Source organism: Lissotriton helveticus, chromosome 11 (assembly GCF_964261635.1).
Source record: "Lissotriton helveticus chromosome 11, aLisHel1.1, whole genome shotgun sequence".
Taxonomy (NCBI): Eukaryota; Metazoa; Chordata; class Amphibia; order Caudata; family Salamandridae; genus Lissotriton; species Lissotriton helveticus.
The window spans coordinates 43,034,040-43,061,256 of record NC_136072.1 but is presented as its reverse complement, the minus strand read 5'-3'; the positions used below and the strand labels follow the sequence as shown (position 1 = coordinate 43,061,256).

Here is a 27,217-nt window from a genome sequence, read left to right as displayed (position 1 = left end):
AGTGAGTGCAACAGTAGGGAAAGCGTTGGATAGAGTAGGGGTAAAAATTACTATTCCAACTCCAGAGAGTACAACAGTAGGGCAAGCGTTGGATAGTGAGAGGGTAAAAATTACTATTAGCACTCCCGAGAGAGCAACAGTAGGGAAAGCATTGGATAGCGTAGGGGTAAAAATTACTATTCCCACTCCAGAGAGCGCGCCAGTAGGGAAAGCATTGGATAGCGTAGGGGTAAAAATAACTATTCCCACTCCAGAGAGTGCAACAGTAGGGAAAGCGTTGGATAGCTTAGGAGTAAAAATTACTATTCCCACTCCAGTGAGTGCAATAGTAGAGAAAGCGTTGGATAGCGTAAGGATAAAAATTACTATTCCCCCTCCAGTGAGTGCAACAGTAGGGAAAGTGTTGGATAGCGTAGGGGTAAAAATCACTATTCCAACTCCAGAGAGTGCATCAGTAGGGAAAGCGTTGGATAGCGTAGGGGTAAAAATTACTATTCCCACTCCAGTGAGTGCAACAGTAGGGAAAGTGTTGGATAGCGTAGGAGTAAAAATTACTATTCCCACTCCAGTGAGTGCAACAGTAGGGAAAGCGTAGGATAGCGTAGGGATAAAAATTACTATTCCTACTCCAAAGAGTGCAACGGTAGAGAAAGCGTTGGATGGCGTAGAGTTAAAAATTACTATTCCAACTCCAGAGAGTGCAACAGTAGGGAAAGCGTTGGATAGCGTAGGGGTAAAAATTACTATTCGAACTCCAGTGAGTGCAACAGTAGGGAAAGCATTGGATAGCGTAGGGGTAAAAATTACTATTCCTACTCCAGAGAGTGCAACAGTAGGGAAAGCGTTGGATAGCGTAGGGGTAAAAATTACTATTCACACTCCAGTGAGTGCAATAGTAGGGAAAGTAAATACTTCATATATAAATATAAATAACATAAATAATAATACCAATTACAAAATAATTAAAATATTTTAAAATGTTATAAAATATATAAATTAATCAAATAAAATTACAATTAAAAATTAACTAATAATAAAAATTACCTACTAATACTAATTATTTATCAATTACCAATAAATTAATTTACAATATAAAAATAAATGAAAATTAGACATAAATAAATATTCAAAAAATATAATTACTTACAATTAAATTACTTCCCAAGCTATTCCCCTCTAAACACACAACCCACTACAGAATATAATGTAATAAAAGTAACTTATTTATCAATTAATCAATTACAATAAATTACAAATTATATTTTAATTAATTACCAATTAATAATTAATTAACAATTAATTCTAAATAAATAACAATAAATAAAATAACATATTTAATTAACTATAATTAAATTACTTCCCACCCTATTCCCCTGTAAACCCACAACCCGCTAGAGAAAATAAATTACTAAAATTAACATATTTATCAATTATTCAATTACAATTATTTACCAATTATATTTTAATTAATTACCAATTAATAATTATTTAACAATTAATTCTAAATAAATTCCAATAAATAAAATAACATTTAATTAATTATAATTAAATTACTTCCCACCCTACTCCCCTATAAACCCACAACCCGCTACAGAAAATAAATTACTAAAATTAACATATTCATCAATTAAAATTAATTACCAATTAAATTTTAATTAATTACCAATGAATAATTAATTAACAATTAATTCTAAATAAATACCAATAAATAAAATACCATATTTAATTAATTATTATTAAATTACTTCTCACCCAATTCCCCTATAAACCCACAACCCGCTACAGAAAATAAATTACTAAAATTAACATATTTATCAATAAATCAATTAAAATTAATTACCAATTATATTTTAATTAATTACCAATTAATAATGAATTAACAATTAATTCAAATTAAATAACAATAAATAAAATAACATATTTAATTAATTAAAATTAAATTACTTCCCACCCTATTCCCCTATAAACCCACAACCCGCTACAGAATTATATTACACAAAAAATAAAAATGAATATTAACTTACCTTAAATTCGATATTTTTGTTGTGTATATTATGTCTAGTCGATATTATGTCCATTCTATATTTTTGATTCGATATTATGTCCATTCTATTCGAAAATAAAATTTTCTAGTTGATATTTTGGTAGTCTATATTATGTCTAGTCGATATTATGTCCATTCTATAATTTTTACTCGCTATTATGTCTAGTCGATATTAGAAATTCGATATTTTGACTCTATACCGTATCAAACAGAATTATGGACGATGAGTGGCCTCAATTGAATTTCGAAAAGCTTCCTGTTAAAATCAACATTTTTTTTTGTTTTATTTTTTTGTTATTTAAACAAAACATTTAATCATTTGTGTATTTGTTTCATGGATGTTTGTTTCTGTTTTCTTTGTCTATTGTTTTGCAGTTTCAGTGATGGAAAATGGTTAGGCCCAGGGTCCCTGGCTCATTACTAGGGTCCCCGGATTGTAATAATGATTAATTGTGGGTCCATAGATGTCCAGAGGTTAAGAAATCACTGTTCTAATGATCCAGAAACATGTCTTACGCAAATCAATATTCTGAGCATTTTAAGAATTTCATAAATTATTATATCTAATTGATCCATATACCAACCTTCCTGGGCGGTGAGGAATTCTATCATGTGTTCTGCCTCCTCTTGTATTCGGTTCTCCATGTTCTTCTGCCCAATGCCCAGTCTGCGCATCATGGTTATACTTGTACGTCTCTGCTGCTTCCAGGTGTGACCGGATGATGTAAGAACACCTGTAAATGTATGTAGCCATTAATAGGGGTAGTCTGTATGGCTGTCATCTACATTGGCAAATGTCAATTGATTTGTGGTCCTGTAACGATAATCCTATTAAGATTTATTGGGGCTGTAGAGATTTTAAAAGATTTCTTAGTGATTTACACTGTAAATTTACAACCAAATTGGCTGGACAGAGTGCTATCTACTGATGTATGTTGGTGAATCTCCTCTAGCTGCTACTTGCTCATTTTATACTTTATCTAGTGATAGTAAAATGACCTAGATAACTCTTCGCAAATCCTTAAGCAATGTAGATGTAATTTCTGAGACAGCCCTGAAGATAGGAAAAAGAGCAGCCGGGATGCTCTTGGTAACTAAAACTCTGGTTAATTCCAAGCCTGAACATTTAAGCAGGACAGCAAGTAGTACAGCGAGTTATAAAAGATATTCAAGAAATAAAGGCTCGGAGAACAAGTGTAGTCAAAAGTCACTGCATCTTTAAAGAGTTAGACATAATTTAAGGCAAAGTGACCAGTTCTAAACCAGCTGCAGTGTTGCCAAGTACCACTCATCAGGTATTACACTAACATGGTGGTCCACATCACCGCAGTAAAATGCATAAATCACACATTTTAGCGCCTTGAACTCCTGAGCACTGTGAGCGGTGAAGCTGGGTGGCTGTGACTGTCGCAGCTGCTTTTAATTACAGCAGCACGTGTCCAAGTACCTACAGCTTAATCTAAGGAGCAGCCATTCTGTGGCAGGGCTGCACAGCTGGTTCCTGTGGTAGGGTGGCTCTGAAGGGATGACAGGAGCAATTCTGTGAGCTGGGAGTCGGCCTCTGGAGCTGGCCTGCGGCCAATGCTTTAAATGGAAAAAAATAAATGCAGGTACTCACCTGAGATGCGGATTAGGGTGCGGGGCTATGGGGGCCGGGCTACGGGCAGTGCTAAGCGACCGGGACATTTTTCGGAATATTTACATTGCAATTCTGCTATTTGAGTTGTCATATAAAATAGCATTTTTAATCTGTGAGTGACGCCATTAACAAAACCCTTTACCTTTTCCATCGCATGAGTTTTCATTTCTTGTATTGATCCAACTTGTTGGCTCTTCTGAAGCCGGTTTGGAAGCCTAGTCGTCAACTTGAAAGGGGAGATGCAAGCCTGTCTCTGCCTCCTACCTAACGCTTGCTTGGCTAAGTAAGAGTCTAAGACTGAAGGTAAGCACAGAGTAGCGCAACAGCTGATGCCGCACCCTACCACGGCTCTGTAGAAAGATGTGTGTCAATGAAGTGTGGGCAACCCCAAGAAAGAGTCCGAAGTATTTCACACCACCCGGCCAACTCTTTTGTGGAATCCGAACCCCCTCAAATCAAATGTATTTATTTTGTCATCTTATGATAATGTCGACTTGTTGAAATGCATCGTCTGCCATGTGGTATATAACACAAAAACCAGTAACAAACCATTACTAGCAGGTGTGAGCACCTGGGATGAGGAACATGAGATACTCTGATGCCCTCACCCTGCCTGTAACTGAAGCCGTATGCTCCACACTTTCTCAGCAGGACAAAGAGGCCCCCCCGGCTGCTGCGGCCTCTTTTGATTGAAAGGGATCAAATGCTGTGACACCGTCACTGTGCACATAGGTACTTACAGATCGTACCGATGTTACCCCATCCGGGCTAATCTATGTGCATCAAATAAATCTTTGCCAGCAGGAAGCCTACTCTTTAGGTTTTCCGAGTCAGGAGACGTGCCTCCTAGCAGGCCCTTCTCTCACACCTACAGTGCCATTGTCTCCACTCCCAGCCTGCTTTGATTGAATAGATATGGGCGTTGCTTAATTAGCAGATTGTAAAGGGAGATTAGCACTTCACACTTCACCCTTCACGGACCGACTCCTCAGCTGTGTCACGCTTCTTTCTTTACAGGCCAAATTACACTGAGTTCGCTTGCTGCCCCATGAGTACCGGTACTCTCTTTGAGACAAGAGAAAGTTCTGGTACTCAAAGGCAGAAAATGTAGAAGTGCTGGTACTTAGTACCGGCCCATTTAAAGCGCTGCCTGCAGCACTTAGAGCCGTTTGCCACTACTGCTGCATGTTAATTTATTTCATTTTATTTATATAGTGTTATAGCGCAAACATGATCCCGAAGGATATCAGAGCGCTTTACAATAAGAGGGAAGAAAAGTAATAAATTGCAGTACCGGCATCAAATAAGGATAACCCACATAACAGTTACAAAACAAAAGGGGTCAATAGAAAGTAATACAAAAACTGGTACATTGCGAGCAAGAGGGGAGCAAATGATGGGTTAAAGAAAAGTAGCATCCAGTGCAGGTCATAAGGTTGTAAGACCAATGACTTAGAGCAGATGATCCAAAGCCATTTAAGGTAAGAGCTTGTACATACAGAATCTTCTAGCTTCCAATTTGAAAGCAACCGTGGAGGAGATTCTGCGTACTTCCGGTGAAAGAGAGTTCCAGATCTTCGGGGCTGAGCCGGAGAATGCATGGTGACATGTTCTCTATTTGTGAAAGATCTGTGGTTTCAGGAGGAAAGATTTAGCACTTCTTGAGGGTCTACCCCCTCCGGATAATTCTAGCTTTTGCGCTAGATAACTTGGGGGTTTGAAATGGAGGGCTTGTGGGACAGGCAGGCAATCTTTAACTGAATTTGTGCTTCGTAGGGCAACCACTTAAGGGATTTTAGGATTGGGGATATGTGAACATTTCTTTTGGTACCCGTAACCAATCTGGCAGCAGCCTTCAATGATGCCCTTAGTGGGACCAAGGTATATTTGGGGAGGCCACAGAGTGTAGCACTGCTATAATCTCGTCTTGGCAAAACAAGCACTTGGACTACCTGCTTCAAATCAGCTTGAGGAAGGAATGGTTTGATATTCCTGAGTATCCTCATTAGGTAATTAGCTATGATTCTTCAGTTTAGGATGCTTGTCCAGGGTGATTCTGAAAGATAAGGCTGAGTCAATAATGAGGGGGGAGTAGTAGAAGGCAGTGAGGTGGGTCATCCAAAGGTCTAGCTTGGGAATGTGATTTGGAGGAGAAATGAGAAGGAATTCTGTTTTGGAGGTGTTGAGCAGGAGATGGTTCTCAGTTAACCAGTTTTGAGTAGACATTAGAGTAGTGTTGTGTGATATTAGGTTATCTGGGGAGGAGATTTTCATATAAAGTTGCGTATCATCCGCATACATATTAACCCTGGGCGTAGTGGGCGTAGCGGGGCTTCGCGAAGTGGGCAAAAAACTACGCCCACCCATGCACTTCGCGTAGCCCCACTACACGCCACCCGCCTCCCTCCCGCCCTCCCTAAATGCTTACATTAATATATAAAAAAATTATAAAACCACTTACCTTGTCCTGCCGCGTCCCCGGGACTTCCGCTCATCATTGCGCCGCCGGCGCGCGCGTCTTGGATGCTAATGCGCATGCGCGGCCACCCGCGCATGCGCTTTTCTCATTAGAGAAAGTGAGCGTAGTGTTGCCTGCTTCGCCTACTTTGCAAAGGGCGAAGTAGGCAACACTACGCCCACTTCGTGGGCGTAGCGAAGTTGCCCGCCCAGGGTTAATACATATGGGAGAGAATGTTCGAGGAGTTTAGTGCATTAGCTAATGGTTCCAAGAACAAGTCGAAGAGTATAGGAGATAGATTTGACCCTTCGGGGACCTCATGGATACTAGAGACGGCTGGGAGAGGAAGTGATTCGCTTTGACACTTTGTGATCTGTGGTGGAGGCTGGACGAGAACCATTGCAACACCCGACCAAAGAGGTCCATCCTGTTCTTCAAAATGAATAGGAGGTTGCCGTGATTGATGGTGTCAAACACAGAGGAAAGGTCAAGGAGGATTAGGAGGCAAGATTCCTTCTGGTGAAGCATTTTTAAAATGTCATCCATTAACGTGAGTCAGAGCCGAGTCAGTGCTGTGCCCACTCCTAAAGCCATATTGATGCTGGTCCAGGAGTTGGAAGTTCTTAATGTGAGTACAGAGTTGCGATTGGACACATTTTTCTAGGAGTTTGGCTAGGGTGGGGATGGTAGAGATAGGGTGGAAGTTGTTAAGATCAGCACAATCTGCATTCGTTTTTTTTTTAGTATAGCTGATATCTGAGCTGCTTTTAGGCAATCTGGGATCATGCCTTGTGACAGTGAAGCTTTGATAATCTTTGTCCAGATGGGGATGACAGCATCCTTGATTTCTTCGAAGATGGAGGGTGGCAACGGGTCGCTAAAGTGATTAGATGGGTTGATACTCTGAAGAATCCTGTTGATGTCTCTTTCACTGAAAGGAGTAAAGGTGCCCCATGAGGCATTGTTCTTGGTGCCCAGGCCGATTGGTTTGAGCTTTTCTAAGAGGGCAGGAGGTGACACGGACCCATAGGATGGCAGTAGAGCCTTCTTAGAAGCAAGTTCAATATTGAGGAGTCTTCATTTCTCAGTAAAAAAAGCAGCCAGTTTGTCGCATGAAGGTGGGCTGACTCCAGAGTCATTGCGGTTTGGAGCTTCCGCCGATTGCTGTTTAACCAGTTTTAAAGGTTTCTTCAGGCGATTAGTGGCTTGATCAAGTTGGGATCTGAAGTAGTCTGCCTTAGTGCTCTGGATTTGTTTGTTATAGGAACTCCTAACCTCACTATGTAGTTTTAGCTCATCCGAGGAGTGTTTGGATCTCCAAGATCGTTCAATTGCCCTAAGGTTGTGGCATTCCGAGGCTAAATTGTCATTGAACCACGGTTTGGATACTTTTGATGAGGCATTTTTTTGTTGGAGTGGTGCAATGGAATCCACAATGCTAGATATAATAGAGTTGTAGAAGTCAGTGAGTACCTGAACCTCAGACATGTCAGCTTAGGAGGAGAGGGCATATTTACATTGTGTTGCTAGTTCATCTGTATTGATAGATCTGAGGTCCCTTTTCCAAATCTTCAATTTTATTGGTTGAGCCTGCCTCAGAGACACCTCCCTGTTAATATAAAAGAAGATGCTGTGATGGCCGGACCAATCGCAAGGGGAAATGGTATCCAGTGTGATGGTGTGTCCTTTGGTGATGATGAGGTCTAGAGTTTCTCCTTTAATATGGGTTGGCCGGTCACAATGTTGAATAAACTCTTGATCATTTAAGAATGATTTTAGGCATGTTACAGCTTGGTCATTGAGGTTACACCAGTGAAGGTTGAAATCACTGAGGAAGATTTGGAACATTACGGTGTCAACATTGCCAGAGATGATTTCCATTAATTGTTCAATGAAGGGGAGATTGTCCCCTGAGCGGTGATAAAAAGTGTGAAGTCTGCACACCGGAAGGTTGTTACTTGAAATGTTGAGACAAAGGTATTCGCAGGAGGATGGCGTAGAAGACTCAGAGTGGGAAACAGATTATGTTCTCCGATGTATACAGGCTAGGCCACCACGCAGCTTCAAGGCTCTGTCTAGACTAATTATGTCATGGGTAGGAGGCACTAGGAGGTCTAGGATAGGAGTGGAGGAGAGATTGAGCCAAGTTTCGGTGAGGATGATGATGCCTAACTCATTGAGTTGGATGAGGTCGAAGATATCAGAGGCGTGTTTACTGGCTGACCTGCATTTGAGTAGTATGCATTTAAGTTGTACCGGAGTAAGGGGGTAGGCAGTCTGGATGATGTTCACTCCCATGAGGTTGTCATTATTAATGACTCTAAACAGAACAGAGAACCCCCTCACAATCTTAGAGTGGATGGCTTGAATTTGCCCCAGAGGGATCGTGTTGATGTCAAGGGTAGGCAAGTAAGAGTTGAGTAGGTCATCAATATCATTAGACGCAAGATAGGTCTTCAGTCTTCGGGGGCAGGGGGGGGCATTGAGTAGGGTTATGGTTTTCCGGATAGAGGGGGAGAGACAGGCTAAGGTGAACTCTATCACTAGGGCGGGTTCAGGGCAAGTTCACAGAGGAGAGGAGGGATCTGATCAAGGGCAAATGTTCAATTGAGAGGGCTTTCAAGTCATGTAGTTCGACGGTGAGAAGGTGCAGCTGTAGAGATATATCGTCCAGGGGAGCCACCAGGTCTGAGTACTGGGTGAGGGGTAGAGGTTGTGTTGTTCGATTTGGCAGAAAGCAGGGGCCTCGATGTATGCCTGGGGGGCAGTGATGTGGAGTTCCGGATGGAGGAGTTGGTGATTAGGGAATAGCGGTGTTCCATGATGTTTGGATGGAGAGGTAGGTAAAAGAGAGAGTGTGGGAGGGCCATTAACCTGCGTGTCAGGGACGGTTCAGTCAGGGATGGGGGAGTTGGTGATTAGGGAATAGCGGTGTTCCATGATGTTAGGATGGAGAGGTAGGTAAAAGAGAGAGTGTGGGAGGGCCATTAACCTGCGTGTCAGGGACGGTTCAGTCAGGGTTGAATGTGTTTGGCCAATCATGATCTGTGGAGGGCAGTTGCCAGTTCTCCGGCCTACCGGGTGGCGTGGAAAGAGGGATGATGGAAGAGGGATCTTTCGTTGAGAGCAATGGCGGTAGGGTGTGACAGAACCTCTCAGCTCGAGAATCAGCCAGTATCGGACTGGAGAACTGCGGGCAGAGCAAACCCGTAAGCCCGCCCAACTTCAGAGTTGGGGGTCCAGTGGGTTGGGCCAGTACGACAGGGGACTGAGAGGCTGTGGGAGCATCTAAAGGTGAACAATGTTTTAGAGAGGGTGCGGACCTTCCGGCTGTGGTAGGGGGGGGACTGGTTAGATCCTGCGTAATGGTAGAGTGTGGTAGGAGTCATTGGATTTCGCTGGGATTGGATTTTTGAGTGGAGGGAAGATATTGACCATCTTAACTAGTCTGACATTGGAGGCTTGGATTAGAATGATACCATTGTTGTAGAGGGTGATAATGGCATTAACGTTGAGAGTGATCGAGGACGTCATTGTTAATTTGAGACCATGAGGTGTTTTCCAAGTGCCTGATATTCGAAGCATGAAGTAGAAAACATTCCACCAGCATGCTCGTTTTCTGGTATAGAAGATGAGGTCATTAACTATACTACCCTTGTTTGCACAGAAATAGACGTCTGAGATTAAAGTTTCGGGTCTGGCCTTGAGTACGCCATGTTTGTGTTTTTTGGCTAAGTTTTTGGAGCGGTTAGGCAGGTAATTGATAATGAAGGTGTTACATACTGTGGGATCAGGACTTAGCTCCATTTTTGGTAGTATGTCCTGGCGAGGGAGGGGCCCTAATTAGGATTTTATGGAGGTGAAGCTAGTTTTAATTTATCAATTAAAATATAACTAGGCCAATAGAAGACCTAGGGGGTAGGCAGAGTAAGTTTGGAGCGGGTAGAATAGGTTTAATAATTTTAGACTTCCAAAGTAGGTTCATTGGAGGAGGGAGTCTACATAAGGAAACTATGGGAACTGGGAGGGGGAGTAGAGGGGGAAAAAATTAACCAAGAAAGGAGTGTTTCTGTCTCACGGTGCTTTGCAAAGACGGTGTGTTACTGATTGCGAGCCAAGTCTGCAGCACTGTTTTCAATTAATTAACTCATATTCAGGCTGCAGTGCCTGACATATGATGAACACACCCAACTGATATAATGTAATTTCTTGTAGACTGCAAGAACTGCTCACATCAGAGTTGTCCTCTGGCTTGTTTGGTGGCGGCTGGGCTCAGCTGACTGTAGCAGCTCAGACCCATCACGGCTGCCCTAGTCTGTCAAGTGAACTGCAATGCGGGCTGGGTTCAACTAACTGATTTTTCCAGGGGTGGCACAGGACCTCTTGGCTATTGCCGTTTCTCTGGCAACAATTGGTATGGCCACCCTCAGTGATCTTTCCTTTAATTTTGGTTGCTTCCGCATTCTAAAGAATGCTGTGGTTGCCGGAGAATAATGAATGCCCTGGGTGAATTCAATCTAGTTGAGACCCACGTGGACTAGACCAACTCGATCATGCCACTGGAGGGTCCGGTTGGCGCAGTCGATGGCAGGAGGTTTAATTTCTATTTTTTGCACACCCTGCCAGGCCCCCAGGAATCCTGCTGCCGCCCAGCGCCTGAGTGATTAAGAACAAGAGGATGGTCAAGTGTAGGTGTGGAGGAGACTAGAGCACGTATTTGTTGCTGTCCTGTATTGCAAGAATATAAAACATTTATTTATTTGGTGGTATGATGCAATTGTATCTCCACTGTCGCCAAATTGTAGCCATCTAATCTTGTACATTTGTATTTGAAGTGGTGTTTATATATGGACACATGAGTTTGCATTTTATGCACAAACACAATTCCAAGATGGCAAACGAGTTTGGAAGCAACACATGAGCCGTCTTGGAATGGCACACAATGATAAACTATAGTTGAGTTCCACGATGGCTCCATATATGTAACTGCACTAGCGGCCATCTTGGAAAGGACATCTCAGTATTATTGGGCCCAATTCACAAAAGTAGTGTGAGACAAAATCCTAATTTTATGACTCTCAGTATTCACAAACGGCATTTAGGAGTAGTAAAGTTAGGATTCCTAACCTTGCTACTCCTATATGCCTTTTGTGAATACCCAAAGTCGTAAAGTTAGGATTTTGTCTCAGTTTAGAAGTAGTAATGTTACGAAACCTAACTTTACTACTCCTAAATGCCTTTCGTGAATACCAAAAGTCAGAAAATTAGGATTTTTCTCAGATTACTTTTGTGAATCAGGCCCATTATTATGACAGTGCAAATCTTTTCTCACTAGGGTTTGTCAGAAGCAGTAAGCAACACCACAATTGTTCCCTTCAAAAATAGTCTGTGACATTTCATGTTACAAAATACCTACCTGTAGGTCTTAATACAGAGAAATAGCAATCCATCCTAAAATGCCTCTTGATTTTTACCCATGCTTTTCAAAATCAATATATCGTGCCTAATGTGTGTGTTATAGCTTTTTATAATAAACATGAGAGACCTATGGCATCAGAAATATTTTTCCTAGTAAACCAATCACGTCTGAAGCTGTCCTACAAAGCAACCATCAGGCTTACAGATGACATATACAAAATTATAGTTGGAAAAGCAAAATACTATCTCTCCTAAGTGAGCCGAACATGGATTCTCTCAGTACGAATCTTCTATTCCCATTGCTTGTCAAAAGGGTTAACCAGCTCTAAAATGCTTGTATACTGCTGTAATCTGTAGGATTCAGCGTAACAAATTACCTACCTGTAGGCCTCAAACAGAATAATAACACTCTACCCTTACATGCCAAATTACTGTAACATACGTTTTTCACAATCAATATGTCAGGCCTACTGCCATTATCATAACTTTTCATTACAAGTAACAAAGCCTATAACCTTCATCATTGGGTATTCACCTTAAGCAACTTAGACCTAGTTTGTTGGTTCATAAGCCTCCCACAAGGTAATCACCAAATATACTCTAATAAAATAACAAATATGTTCAAAAAAGCATTGTAGTATCAATTCAAAATCCCTACTAATAAATCCTAATAAGGATTATCATTGTGATAATTGCCTTTCTCCATGGTTTGTTCAGGTAGGTCATCAGCACCAAAACCCTTGCCTAGTAACCTAATCTAGAAGATTTCATGTAACAGTGCCCACCTACAGGCTTTAGAACAGTGTAATAACAATCTATCCTTAAAATGATGTGTAAGTGTAGTAGGTTACAGCTCCTCGACCTTCATCCTGACAGTTGGCCCATCCTGACAACACTTATCCCCGTTTGTCTCACTGTCTAGGAGGAATAAACAAAGACCAACTGCCAGCTAAACCTAGTCATATGACCAAGGATACTGGCTTCAGACACCAAATGGTTAGGGAAGGAAAATGCCTACTTTCTAAAAGTCAAATTTTCAGAATTGTGGCTTAAATCCAACTTTACCTTTAAAGATGGTTTTAAATTACAATTCTTTAGAGACCAAACTCTTATCAAGCTGCTTCCAATTGAAAATTATGTAATGAGGTAGCCTAATATTATCTTATCAGCAGCCGCGGTCCGTCCAGGTAACAGTAGTGGGGCAGAGTAAGGGGGGTTTCGAGGAATGACGCAAAAGGAAAATCAAATAAATATTTAATTTTCCCTAAGCATCGTCCCTCGAAATCTCCCCTTACTTGGCTCCACTGCCTCACTGCTGTTACCTGCACGGACCGCGGCTGCTTATCAGACAGGTAAGCTTTACAGTAGTAGAAATGAAATTGAAGGGTTTTACACTACCAGGACATGCAAAACTTTAAAGTTCACACCCCACTTTTGAATACATGGCACCCTGGCCTCTGGGCTGTGTGGGGCCTATCCTGGGGGTGACTTAGCTGTTTTAATGGGGAATGTTAAAGCCTGGCAAAATGTTTATTTTGCTGAGTCGAAAGAGCATTTTAAAACTGTGCACGTATGCTGCAATGGCAGGCTTGGGACAGGTTTGAAAGGTTATTTAGGTGGGTGGTACAATAAGTGCTGCAGGTCCACTAGTAGCATTTAATTTACACGCCTCGGGTACAGACCAGACAATTTTACTAGGGACTTACAAGTAAATTATATTAATCAGTTGGATGTAAGCCAATGTTGCCATGTTTTAGGATGAACGCACAAACACTTTAGCATTGGTTAGCAGTGGTAAAGTTTGCGAGTCCTAAGGCAAGTAAAAATGAAGCCTGCAAATTGGGGATAGGAGAAAAAAAGTTGGAGAAACAAACGCCAAAGAAGTTCGGTCTAACAAACTTGAAGAAAGAAAAAGATCTCAGTGTCAAGGCCGGAAGCCCAAGGGGGCGTGGCTACAGCGCCGACCGGGATGGCTGCGTGAGCGAGTTGCTCCGCGCCATGCCCCGTCTTTTCTCCTGCCGACTGATGCCCTGAGCTGCCTGGTGGACGGAATCGTGGCCCAGGGGGGCTGGTGACCTTTTGGGGAGCGTTTGGCTCCGTCGGGACCCTGGCCGGTGGCCGCGGGCGGACCTGGTGCTCGGCTCGCTCGGCGAGCAAACAAAGCCAAGATGGCGGCGCCGACTGCCTAGGAGCTCCGGGAGCGGAGCGGTTTGGGGCACCGGTGCGGACATAGGCTCCGGCGGCGCACTTGGGCAGCTGTGTGCAGAGCGGGGCCCATCGGAGCGGACCCCGCGCCGCGGGGGAGACCGGCGGAGAATTGCCGGCGTATACGGCGTGTGTGGCGCCCCTCCCCCACTGGATCCTGAGAAGGCTGAGGAGCGGAGCCTGTACCTGCGCTGTGCCGGCGGCGGCACGGCTGGCCTGGGAGGCCGCCTGCCCACTGGCTGAACCGCCATAAGGGCCAACAAGACACAGCATTGGACGGTGAGCTGGTGGGGCGCTGGGGAGGGCGGTTGCCCACGGCGCCTCACCGTCCAAGGGTCCGGTGCATTGGAGGTGGCTGTCGGCCCGATCAAAGGAGGGGGCCCTGCTGGACAGTGGGGAAGCGCCGGGCTGGTGGAGTGGTGCTGAGCCCCACGGCGCATGGTGTCTTGCGGGGGCCGGTGTTGCCCGGGGCCTCGCCTGATTCGCTGGCCGCCCCTTTCATGGACTCTGCCCCCCTAGCCCTGGTGTTCCCTGAGTATCTGGGGGGCATCGTGGAGCGCACTTACGGACCGGCTCTGGTTGGAGGGTTGTGCGTGGGGTGCAGTTGACGCCGCGTGCCCCGCTTGTCTTGAGGACTGGTGAGCCGCGCTCGTGGGGGCGCTCCGCTGGGCGTTTCTGGTGGGCCTCGCCTTTGTCCGGAGGGGCGGCTCGAGTGGCCGAATATCTGCATCCAAGATGGCCGCGCAGGGAAATGGCGACGCCGAGCCATCTGGACAGGGGAGCCGGAGGCCGGAGGATGTGACTGGCGGCTTCCCGACGGAGTCCTCGCCGCAAGAACAGAGGCTCAACCTCCGCCTTGACGCAATCTTAGCCGCGATAACCGCTACGAAGGAGGAGCTGCGCCAGGATATTGCGCAGGTGGCGTCCGGGCTCGGCCTGCTGAGGGCGGACCATGCCAAGCTCTCGGACCGGGTGAAGTCCAATGAACAACTGCTCCAGGAGCTGAAACCGGCGGTAGTCACGGCGGAGCATAAACTTGATGACGTTGTCCATCGCCTGGCGACTTTGGAGCGTAGGGTGGAGGACGCGGAAGGTCGCAACCGCCGGAACAACGTGAGGGTGGTGGGGCTTCCGGAGAAAATTGAGAAGGATGATGCAGAGGCCTATTTGGAAGACTGGTTCCGCACTGTGGTGGCGCCTGAGGGCCTGTCCCCCTTCTTCTCCCTGGAAAGAGCGCATAGGGTGCCCGCGAAGCCTCCCCTGGAGGGCCGTCCGCCCCGGCCGGTGGTGGCCAGACTGCTGCACTACAAAGATAGGGATCTGCTGATCCAAAAGGCAAGAGATAGTGGGCCCTTTCAAGTGGACAACAGCAAGGTGACGATATTTCCGGACTATACACAGGAGGTGCAGCGGACCAGGGCTTCTTTCCTGTCGGTGAAAAAAGAGCTGAGAGATGAGGGGATTCAATACTCCTTGCTTTTTCCGGCCAAGCTGCGGATTATCGTTGACGGCAAGACTCAATTTTTCCAAACGCCCGATGCAGCTTGGTCCTGGCTGGAACTGTATCGAGCGGGGACGGATCGGGCGCACAGGCCAGCCAGAGACCGGGAGCAACCGGTCAGGGTCAGGAAGTCGCAGCGCATCCGCTCCCGGAATCGACGTCAGCGGGCCGAGCGAGAGGCGCAAATGCTGGCCGATAGACGGAGTGCGTTGGAGGCCACAGCGAGCATAACGGGATCGCAGCAAGAGGACGCCTCCAGGGGTTCGGCTTCGGAGAGTGAAGGTTTGAAGACTGGTGATGAGGACTCGGAGGTGGGGGGAGCGCAGGGGCCGGAGGTTACTCCACAGACATCCGATGGTATCTTTAATGGATGAGGCTTGTGGCGGCTGGACTTTGGCATGGCCTGGACGCTCCTGACTTCTATTGGACTGCCAGGTATGGGGCTGCATCGGCAGTACGGGGCTATGGGTGCGGGGTGGTTGCTCTGTCGTCCTGGTTCGGGGCTCCATAGTCCCCATCAGACCCTTAAGGTCTTCTGTGGTGTCGACCACAGATTAGTGTGATGTGTGGGGTGTTTGAGGTTTGGAACGGGGCTGAAGCTGGGTTACTAGGCCCTGTCCTGGGGAGGGGGAGGGTGGGAGTTGCAGGGTATGTTTTGAAGGGGTTGTTCAATTGCTGCGATGCGGGTCACATTTATTGGCATGCGCCACTGTTGGGATTGATGCTCTATGGGGACGTTACCTAATTTGAAATGCATCACATGGAATGTCCGGGGTATTCGTACTATGGTTAAGCGCCACAAGGTGCATGCCTACTTGGTGAGGCGGGGCGTTCAGATAGCGATGCTTCAAGAAACTCACTTGACACAGCAGGAATGTGGGGCATTGCAGAGGAGGTGGCGGGGTCAGGTGTTTGGCACGACTTACTCAGCATTTGCCAGGGGAGTGTTGATATGGGTCAGAGCGGGCACACCGTTCCAAGTAACGAGTCAGAAGATAGATCCGGAGGGTCGTTATGTAGTGGTGGAGGGACGGCTGTGTGGAAGGGAAGTAGTGCTGTGCAACATCTATGCCCCCAACGCTGAGCAGGCCCACTTCTTTGAGAGCTTGTCGCGCTCACTGGCGTACTACCTGGCAGGCCCTATCCTCCTGGCGGGGGATTTTAACTCCATTTCGGATGTGCTGTTGGACAGGTCACACCCGCCTTTGGTGGACTCCCCAGTGCGCAGACTTGCGACCCGTAGACGGGACTGGCAGGAGAAGTGGGGCTTAGTGGATGTCTGGAGAGCGCAGCACCCCGACACTCGGGACTACTCCTATTTCTCGGCGCTGCATGATTTGCATGTTCGTTTGGATTCGGTGCTGTGTTGTGAGTCATTGGCGAGGGTGGTGCGGCACACTGAGTACTTGTCTAGAACCATCTCGGACCATAACCCGCTGTTGATTTCAATACAATGGCAGCTGGCGAGATCGGCGGTCCCCACATGGCGACTCCGTCCGGAGACGTTGGAGGACCCAGCGTTCTGCGATACGGTCCGTCAAAGCGTTGACGACTACTTCACGAACAATGCTGGGTCGACGGCGACCAGAGCTAATGAATGGGATGCGATGAAAGTGGTGGTGAGGGGGGTATGTATGGGCCGGTTTCTGACTGTGAGGGGAACCGTGCTGTCTGACCTCGCGAAAGCAGAGACGGTGCTGAGAGGGGTGGAACAGCAGCGTCCAGAGAAGCCGGAGCTGCAGGACAGCCTGTTGCATGCTAAGGAAGCGGTGGCGACTGAGACAGAGAGACTGCGGTGCTATGACTATAAGCTGTATGCGGTGAAAGTGCATGAGGAACGTGATAAGGTGGGCACGCTCCTTGCGAAGCTGGCTGATCCAAACCCTAGGGGTTGTCCGGTGCTGAGTGTACGAAAGGGGGATGGGGTGGTGGTTTGCTCACAGTCCGCCGTCCTGGAGCGCTTTCAATCCTACTACGCGGGCCTCTATACCAGCCACCTCGAGGTGGAAGCCGCGGACATTAGCGATTATTTAGATCAAATTCCTTTGCCGGTATTGGATGAGGACGAGGCTCGGGATTTGGGGGGCCCTGTCTCCCTGGCCGAAATTAGAGGGGCGATTAACCATATGGCGCGGAATAAGACCCCTGGGGTGGATGGGCTGCCGATTGAGTTCTGCGCCAAATTTATTGAAGTGCTGGCACCAAGACTGCAGGCTGTATATGCGGAGGCGAAAGAACTGGGGCGACTGCCTGATTCTATGACGGAGGCGCTGGTTGTGCCCCTGCTGAAACCGGGCAGGGATGCTTTGGATGTCGCTTCTTTTCGTCCGTTGTCTATGTTGACTGTGGATTATAAGATTCTGAGCCGAATCCTGGCCACCCGGCTCCTGCCATTGATGACCTCTCTGGTACATAGGGATCAGGCGGGATTCATCCCCTCCAGGAGTACCTCGATGAATATCCGTCGGCTGATTGGGGTCATTGATAGTGCTGCCTTGTCGGCTCCGGGCCCGGTGGTGCTGGCGGTTGATATTGAAAAGGCATTTGATAGTTTGGAATGGGATTTTCTAGATGGTGTGCTGTTGAAGTTTGGGGTTGGGGAGGGGTTCCGAGGCTGGACAAGAGTGCTCTATTCATCGGCTAAGGCTCGGGTGCGGCTAGGGACACTGGTCTCCTCGGTTTATCCGGTATGTAGGGGCACGAGGCAGGGCTGCTCGCTATCCCCTCTGCTCTTTGCTCTGGCGATGGAACCATTGGCGGCGCAGGCAAGGCTGGGAGTTGTTTACGAAGGGATTGTGCAGGGACCTGACTCGCATTATATATCATTGTACGCTGACGACTTGTTACTGTACTTGGCGGATGCTGGGAGGGCTCTGGAAGGCGCGGTGGATATGCTGGGCAGGTTTGGGAGGCTTTCGGGTCTCAGGGTGAACTGGACTAAGACTTGTGTGTTTCCGCTGCGGAAGGCCACGCTCTGCCCACAGCTCACGAGGCCGGTGGTGTGGGAACCATCTTGTTTTCTGTACTTAGGGGTGCGCATCTACCATGCCACGACGGACCTCCTTGAGGGGAATGTGGGGCGCTGTATTAGGGCGTTGAGAGGCAGTATGGACTTCTGGGCCTCCCTCCCGCTGTCTGTACTGGGCCGAGTGGCGCTGTTGAAAATGGTGGCACTCCCGAGACTGCTCTACTATTTTAGAACGCTGCCGGTCTGGATCCCGCAGGGCATCTTTCGGGAGCTGAGGATGATGGTGACCCGTTTTCTCTGGGGCCACGGTCGCAGACGGGTGGCACTGACCACCCTGCTGAGACCCAAGTGTGAGGGAGGGATGGCCGTCCCCGATTACGAGTTATACTATTTGGCAGCGCAGCTCCAGGTCCTGACGCAGAACGTGGCCAGAGAATTTAGGGGGCCCGAGGTTGGCCGGGGGATCGGCGTTCAGAGGCATGTTTTATCGTCTATCGTGATGCAACAGAGACTGACCAGTAGGGAAGTCACGATGGAGGAGTGGACACTCAGACTGTGTTGGAACAGATATATGAAAAGGGCTGGGAAGCGCCGACCGTACGCCCCGGAGATTCCGTTGGGAATGCTCACTGCCTTGCCGCACGGGGGTGATTGGTCCCAATTGTTGGAGTGGGAGGACCTGGGCTTGCAGATGGTAGGTGACCTGTATGTGGATGGGGTGCTGGCCCCGTTCCAGACCTTGCAGGAGCAGTTCGGCCTGCCGGGTGGCTCCTTCTTGCTGCATGCGGCGGTGGTCGCGGCTCTGCGGAAGCACTGGGGGGGCGGATTAGCTGAACCGGAGGTGTCGGCGGTGGGCCAATATGTGGTGATGGCCGCGGGCACCGTCAAGGCGGTGACCTGCCTCCACAATAGGATGCTGAACGAGGGTCTGGCTCCGTTGGTCGAGTTGAAGTCGCGTTGGGAGGCCAGCATCGGTAGACCAATTCCGGACTCTGTTTGGGGTCAGGTGCTACACAGGGCCTGGAAAGAGACAAGGAATGCGAGATTCCAACAGGTGCATTATTTTGTGCTCCATAGGGCATATTTGACCCCGGAGAGGCTACGTAGACACTTCCAAGTGCTTGACGCCATGTGCCCGAGATGTTTGGAGCCCGAGGCAGGTTTTGATCACATGCTGTGGGGTTGCCCGAGGTTGGGGGACTACTGGGCCGAAGTGGGAGACCTCTTGAATGCTGTCACAGATCGGGAGGTGGATTTTGATATGGCCGCGTGCCTGCTTCTTTGGTTCCCGCATACCAAAAAGACCAAGGTGACGAGTAAATTCATTGGGTTGGGTCTGATACTGGCGCAGCGAGAACTCACTTGGCATTGGAAGTCTAAAGAGGGGCCGTCTGCACGGAGGTGGAGGAACGAGTTGGTGAAGTGGTCGGGCTGTGAGAGTGTGTCACGAATGCGCCAGGCGACTAGAACGGGTAATGAAAAGAGCTTGGATCTGGCACGGTCATGGGAGAGGGTGGTGCAGGCACTGAGGGATCACTTAATTGAAGGCGTAGAAACTGAACAGTTATGAACAGGGATTCCATGTGACCGCTTGTTTGTTTAAACTTCCTGATAGTTGTCAACCTAGAGTAGGAGGGGATTGAGGATACCCGCGTTCGCAGCAGTTGGGGGGAGGGCTTAGAGTAGGAGTTGTGAGAAGGGGTGGGTTGCCAGCGACTTCCCGGAACCGGTTAGCCCAGGAACATAGTCGTGTTGATTTTGTGATATGACGTTGAAGTGACCTGGGATTGGGTGGGGAAGGGATGGTTGGTTGTTTTGGGATAAAAGCAGAAAAGAAGTACTACACTTGACCCGTGTCCCGCATAGGGTGTGCACCGAGGTACCTCCAGCGAACTGTTTCATTGACGCGCCGCCCAGCCTCCGGGATGTGGGCTAATCGGATGTGTATTGCATTGCTATAAGTGCTGTATGATGGGACCTGCTGGGGCATGGGTTGCTTTGTTGTTTGTGTTTCTTCCTGATTCTGCAATAAAAATATATTTTAAAAAAAAAAAGGCCGGAAGCCCACTTACTTATATAGAGAACAAATCTGTGACCTGCATCTGTATGTATAAATTATTTCATTTTGCCAAATTCCCCTTTTTAAATCCATTCCTATCATTCTATTCCTACCCAAACTATACTAAACTCACATAAAATCAAGAGCATAAACCCACACAACTAATGCTCAAGAAAGAGACATTTTTAGCTAACTACTAATCTTGGGTTCCACAGCAGCGTGTTACTCAGAAAAAAAGTGCTTCAATCCCTGGTCAGGGGTCGTAAGTGCTAAAGAAATACATTTACAATTTTCAATTAAAAGCTGTTTGCATTTAACACATACCTTTCACAATAAGTAGGAAAGGCCAGCTTTCTTTGTCGCAACCTTTCATTATAAACAGATCACATCTAAGAAATCGGATATACCTTTTCCCAGGCATCTTTCCTTTACCAATGTCTTGACATTATATTTTCCACAGGCGTACACAACCATCAGATCTTGTGTATCTGTGGGCACGCCCATGCCATGTGTAAGAAGTCTGCATTAAGAGCATCGCATCTATGACACTTATCATGAGATCTAAGGCCATATCTGTGTAACTGAGTCGGGGTGTGATAGATTTGATGTAGGAATTTAAAATGAATGATACGTAAATTGCAGTTTGATGTCAGCAATTGTAGTTGTGTGCAACTATATTCCCAGTCCCGTTCATCTATGTTATCCCCCATTAACAGTTCCCACTCTTTTAGTGACTGATTTGTGTTCCCGCACTGTTCAGCCTGGGACGCATTGTATAAGCGTGTAACTAATTTTTGGCAAGTTGGTGCTGTCAATAGTATCTGTAGTGCTTGTAATTGCAGTGGTTCCTCCGGAAATGAGGCATAGAGCTCCCTGATCGCCACCTGCAGCCGCAAATGGGCAAATAACTTCATGGGTGTGTGATGGGCACTTAGGGACGGGCCCTCCCTTTGAAGGATATAGCAGGTACTGGGCACACGTGTAAGATAAACAGTATTGATACTGAGAAATGAACACAATTATTAAGTTGACACCGGTGGTGTAAAAAACAAGTTGTTTATGTAGGTTTCTTTCTTTTCTCAGAACATACAACGCCAGCCGACACGTGTTTCGTCAACAAGAGGATACCTGTGACTCTTCAGGGCTTGAACAGGCGTGATGTACAAATCTAAACACCGGTGATAATTCCAACCCGGTCAACGGGTAAACATGCTCTAGAAGTGCAGTGTACAGTTTGAATCGTGTCTCTGTGAGAAAAGGTTTTTGGGTCCGATACATGAGCTATCAGTGGGGTTGGTTGTACACTGTCTCTTTCCACTGCCCCGTGTGGTATGTATGCGTGAGGTTGGAACCAGTAATGAGCATGCTGTGCTTGTGCGCAATAGTAATACAATTGTAGATCTGGTGCACCAAAACTTCCCTTGTAGTACGGTTTCGTCAATATATTCCAGCTTATTCTGGCCTGCTTACCCGCCCATGTTAGCTTCAGCATAGCCGATCTCAATTTAGAAAACATCACCTGCGTTAGCCAGATTGGAATATTAATAAATAAGTATAAGAATTTAGGCAGGACTATCATCTTTTACAGAGCTATCCTATCTGCTAGCGAAAGGGGCATCCGTATCCAGCGATCTATCTGTTCTTCAAGTTTCCAAGTTTAGTCAGCACTCTACCATAATTTTATCTTATCACCAGTTCCAGATCTCCAAATACTTTACTGGGTCAGTTTGCCATTTCAAGGGATAGTCTAAGTTTGATTGCGTTGTGGCCACCGTGAGAGGAATGACTACCGACTTGTCCCTGTTTATTCGGAGTCCCGAGTACTGTTCGAAGCGTATATATTCCCTTATAATTTCGTTTAAAGGTACATGGGGATGAAGGGTAAAGAGCACCATATCGTCAGCATATAATGAAATACTGAGGTGGCGGAGGTGGAACTGTAATGCAGCTCCTGAGTGTCGTTGGCGAATTATGCAAGCTAATGGCTCCAGAATCAACGTGAACAGAATAGGTGAAAGCGGGCAGCCCTGTCTCGTCCCTCGTCTTATACATATGGGGGCAGATGTGTGCCCATTAATTCTTATTCTAGCAGTGGGGTAATTGTATAACAGTTCAATCCATCTCAGAAATGGCTCTGGAAAACCTATTCTGCGTAATACTGTGAACATGTACACCCATTCCACTGAATCAAAGGCTTTCGCCGCATCAAATAGGGCCGCAGCCGCTGATAGTTCTGGGTCTAAATGGTGGTACAGTGCAAAGATGGTGCGTATGTTTTGGGTGGTAGATCTAGTTGGTACAAATCCAGCTTGATCAGGTAGTACCAGCTTCTCCTGCAGAAGCTGTATCCTGGTTGCTATGATCTTCGCTAATATTTTTACATCAATATTTATTAAAGATAATGGCTGGTAAGAGTCACATTTAGTTAAGTCTTTATCTGGTTTGGGGAGCGCTACCAGGAGTGCCTCTCTTACCAAGGTCAGAAGTTGACCCTCTTTGTATGCTTCATCATACATTTCTGCTAAGTATAGTAACAGTATGTCCCGGTATTCTTTGTAGAACTCTCCGGGTAACCCGTTCAGCCTAGGGGCTTTATTATTTAGTAGGGAGTTTATCGCGTCTATGATTTCATCTTTAGTGATCTGATGGCATAAGAACTTTCGGTGAGTATCCGATGACCATGCAATAGCTACATCATGTAAGTAATTTTGTACGTCTGCTGGGGTAGCATTGGTTCTTGTGTCGTAGAATTGAAGGTAGTGAAACGGTCTAGAATGGATGTTATATCATATAGTGTCTGATTGTCTTCATCCGAAAGCGTTATGTAGGACGCTGTGGGTGCTGGCCTAATTTTGCTTGTCAAGGCTCACCCTGGTCTACCTCCCTCCCCATAATTTTGTGCTGTGTATCTACGTGATTTGTATTTAATCTCATCTGCTGCAAATTTCTGGTAATCATCCATCTTTGCCCTAATTTCGGCCAATAGCGCAGAATTTTGTGTATGTGTATATTCTCCCTCAAGTTGTTTAATATCTCTTTCTATCATTTTTAATTGTTGCTGGATGTCCCTCAATATCCTGGCATGCTTGCTAATTGTAACTTTAAAAGCCTCCCACAGGGACCACATGCTATCCACCGTTCCTGAATTAAAATCAAAATAGTCTACTATAGCCTGTTGTAGTTCGCTGCTAAAAACTTGATCTAAGAGAGTACTACCCTGCAGCCTCCATGTGAACTGCTTAGGTATGTGTGTAGGGACCTCTAGCGAGAGGCAGACAGGTAAATGGTCTGATAACGTAAGTGTTCGATCGTCCTCGTCCATGTACAAGCCTCATGCGGGAGCAGCCAATAGTCTATTCTTGACCAGGTGTTATGCGTCGTTGATGTGCATGTTCCCTCTTTACGATCACTATGTCTTTGCCTCCAAATGTCAGTCATCCCCCACGTTTACATACCCTCTTTGAGTACTTTGGCGGCCTATGACAAGAATCCTGTGCACACGTTAAGCGAGGTGTATACATGTAGAGAATGAAGGTGCCATGCGGTACGTCGCCCATCGTGTGCCCACCCGTGTTTCTGTGAGATGCGTTTCCTGTATACAGGCAACATCTATACCGTGTCTGTCGGAGTATGCCAGTACTGTATGTATTTTCTGTGGATTTTGAAGTCAGCGGACACTCTATGTTATGAACTTTACTGTACGAGTATTCGAGACAGCATTAGCCATGTTTACCATCCTCTTTGTATTGAAACCACCTCCTCTGCTTAAACCACATATAATTAAAAAAAGGAACGTACATTTTCCCAACATTGACCAGATTTTCTTGATATATTCCCTATTCTCCCCATCCCACTCCTCCCCACCCCCTGTTGCGGAGACAGTCCCAAAACAGTTTACCATAATGCCCAAAAAACTTCCCCCACACTCTCACAATTATCCCAAAAACAAAAAATGAGCGGGTGTGGTGCACACAAAAGGACAAGAGCTGCCAGCCCATTTCTTGTGGGTTGTCCCACATGGGCTGACGCCCCATCAACATTTTATCAAAAGAAATCAACATAACGCACCATATCTGCAAATTGCTCCTAGTATGATATTCGCCAACAGTATTATGGATTCATGAGAAAACTAGGAACCACTCGTTTGTGAATATTATATACATTAAATTGTTTCGGTAGGGATTTCTCCCAGTGCGAACATTTGAACTTATCTGTTCCCACAGATCTGTCATGTCCCGCAGCCAGGCGTTAAGGATGGGCGCATCTTCATCGTGGCAACTTATACATGCCATATTGTAATCAATCACTGCAGTTTTGTGTACACTATTACATAAGAAAGCAGCCATAACCAGCCCCTGTTGGCAGTGTTACTCCATGCTGCCATTCAGCAGTACATATACAGGAAGAGTAGTTGTTGACATTTCGGATTCATGGTTATTCAACGTCTGAGGTGGTAGCTTGTTCTTCCAGTTCATCTCTTGGAGATGTCCTACGCACGCTCTGTTGTCCTTTCTGTTGGAGGAACTTCAGCACGTCCTGGGGTTCATTATAAATCCTTGACTTCCCATCATCCATAACTCTGAGTCTGGCAGGGTATAGCATAGCATATTGTATATTTAATTCCCTCATTTTCTGTTTTGCTGGGCCAAATTTCTTCCGGGCTTCCTAAACAGACACTGTAAAGTCAGAATATAGGGAGATGTCCATGCCCTCATGACTCAAATTGCTCAATTCTCTAGCCCTTCGAAGTGCTGCATCGCGGTCTCTGTAGTTTAATATCTGTGCTATGATCGGTCTTGGTCTCCAGCCTGTTGGTTGTTTTGGTGCCAGCGATCTATGCGCTCTTTCGACTATGAATATTTCAGAGAACGTCTGAGAACGTTGCTCGACATACCGCTCCATAGGCCCAGTATTGGTAGTTTCCGATACGCCCATCAGTCGAATATTATTTCTCTTAGACCTCACTTCCAAGTCATCAGCTTTCACTGCCAGGGCCGCCAGATGTTTATCCATTTTCCCTTGCTTCGTGTCCATCTGCATTTGATTGTCTTCGGCTTCGGATATGCGGCACTCTGCCATATCAAGCCTCTCCGTGTGTTTGTCCAAGCGTTCCGACATCCGGTCGACTCGGTACGATAGTGAGTCTATTTTACTGTCAATGTTGGTTAGGGCTGCCTGGATCGTGGTGAACATGGCTTGTACATCATCATTCGTAACTCCACCAGTCGTCGTTTGCGTCGATGGTTGGTCCTCCACTCCCTGGTCGCCTTTTCGCATGCTCAAAGGTGAGTTTGGGCTGGTTTCTGTCCATCTTGCCCATAGAGTCTGGTAGTGATAGTCCCTTTTTCCGGGGCCTTCAAGAGAAAAAACGCTGTCCAGTAGGGGAGGAGCGAGATACTACCAATATTGCATTGGCACGATTGGACCTCCTGTGTATGTTTTTTTTTTCATGTTTATGTGAACGTCACAGGCAGATGCGCAAAGAAGGGCTAGTAGCTATTTGTGCAAGGCCTTGAACACAGCAATTTTTCCGGTTCACTATTTGCGCATTGGGAAATCACCGGCATGCATCTGCATCCCCAAGGTGAAAGCCAGGCATCCCGCCGCGGGGGGCCGTAGTGGAGATTAAGCAAGCTTAATGCCCAGAGTTGCAGAGTGTGAACCCATGATTAGGTCAGGCACCGAAGCGGGAATTATCGAGTCCGTGGACATTTGAGCTCGAGACCCTGCCGCGTCGGGAATTGAACCATGGTCCCGGGTCTGACCTCTGCTTCAGGGTCTGCCTGCTCTAACCAGTGAGCCACACTTCTCCACCTTCTGTGGCCTTAAGCAGCTCAGACACATGCAATGTCAGCGGTTACCAAGCCCGTTTAGCTCAGCATGTCAGCTCCCACAGTCAGAGCCGGTGCCAGTGGAGGCTGGATCCCACTCCCTGCGTTTAGCCAAAAAGGGAAATCGTAATCTAGTTGTCGAGTGAGATGACAGAGAAAGCGCAGGGTCATGGGCTAATTTCAAAGTACACTGGCCACGGTTCCCAACATTTAATGCCTCCAGCGTATCACTGCCGCGCAGCCCAGTGTGTGCTGCGATGCCCCTTGTCAGTACTCATCGCGCCCCTTCCCCCTCACTGGAGTATCGGGTTATGCAATTGCTGTCCGCCGTAGGCTGCGCAGTACCTTCTTCACTTTTTTACATTACACTGTGCAGAAATTACTGTTTCTTGGGCCGCACAAGTCGCAGGGATGTTTTCCCCCCGCAGCGCTTCCTCACCGTTTAGTCGTTCAAAAACGGCAACGTCATCCCTCCTTCAGGTGTCAGCTCTGTGTTTTTGTATTGTTTTGCTCACTCTGCAGCTTTACTTTGCTGGGTAGTCCACGACTGTTCCATTCTCACCTGGCCGTCAAAGTCGATGTTCCGGTCATACCGACTAAGCCCACACACCGTGGCCGAGTTGCTTGCTCTACGTCTTGGTCTTCACAAGCACGCCAGACCGATGCTGTGGTTTCGCTTTCTACTGGCTAGGCCCCAGTTGAGTCGCGCAGCGCCACGGAGTCGCTGGACATCGCAGCAGGGAACCTTTCAGCTCACACGGTTTCTCAGGTGTACGTTTGGCGCAGGTCTTACTTGTCCAGGGTTTTTTGAGTTACATTTGTGCTGGATAATGTAGAATATTTAGGTGTCCGAGAGGAGCTCGCTTAAGGTGTGGCCCTCTCTCTTCTTGGATAGCTCCGCCCCTGCGTTTTAGTTACATAGCACCCTGCCCTAAGGGTCACTTAGGTCCTATCTTAGGGGTGGTAGTCAGACAAAATATCGAAATTAAAATATCGATATACAATAATATCGATGTTTTAATATCGATGGTATAGTATATCGATGTGCCATAATATCGACAGACAGAACATCGAGATTAAGGTATGTATGTTAG

General features: G+C 46.7%; 1 protein-coding gene across 1 annotated transcript in view; it reads right to left on the bottom strand.

Moving 5' to 3' along the window:
• The window catches only part of LOC144791138 (cytochrome P450 2J2-like), a 409,659-nt gene that overhangs the window by 191,097 nt on the left and 191,345 nt on the right, over nt 1-27,217 (bottom strand). The window contains exon 3 of the mRNA XM_078665797.1: nt 2,629-2,778. Within this exon, the coding sequence (XP_078521923.1) occupies nt 2,629-2,778 (150 nt within the window). The remainder of the gene's footprint in view (nt 1-2,628; nt 2,779-27,217) is intronic.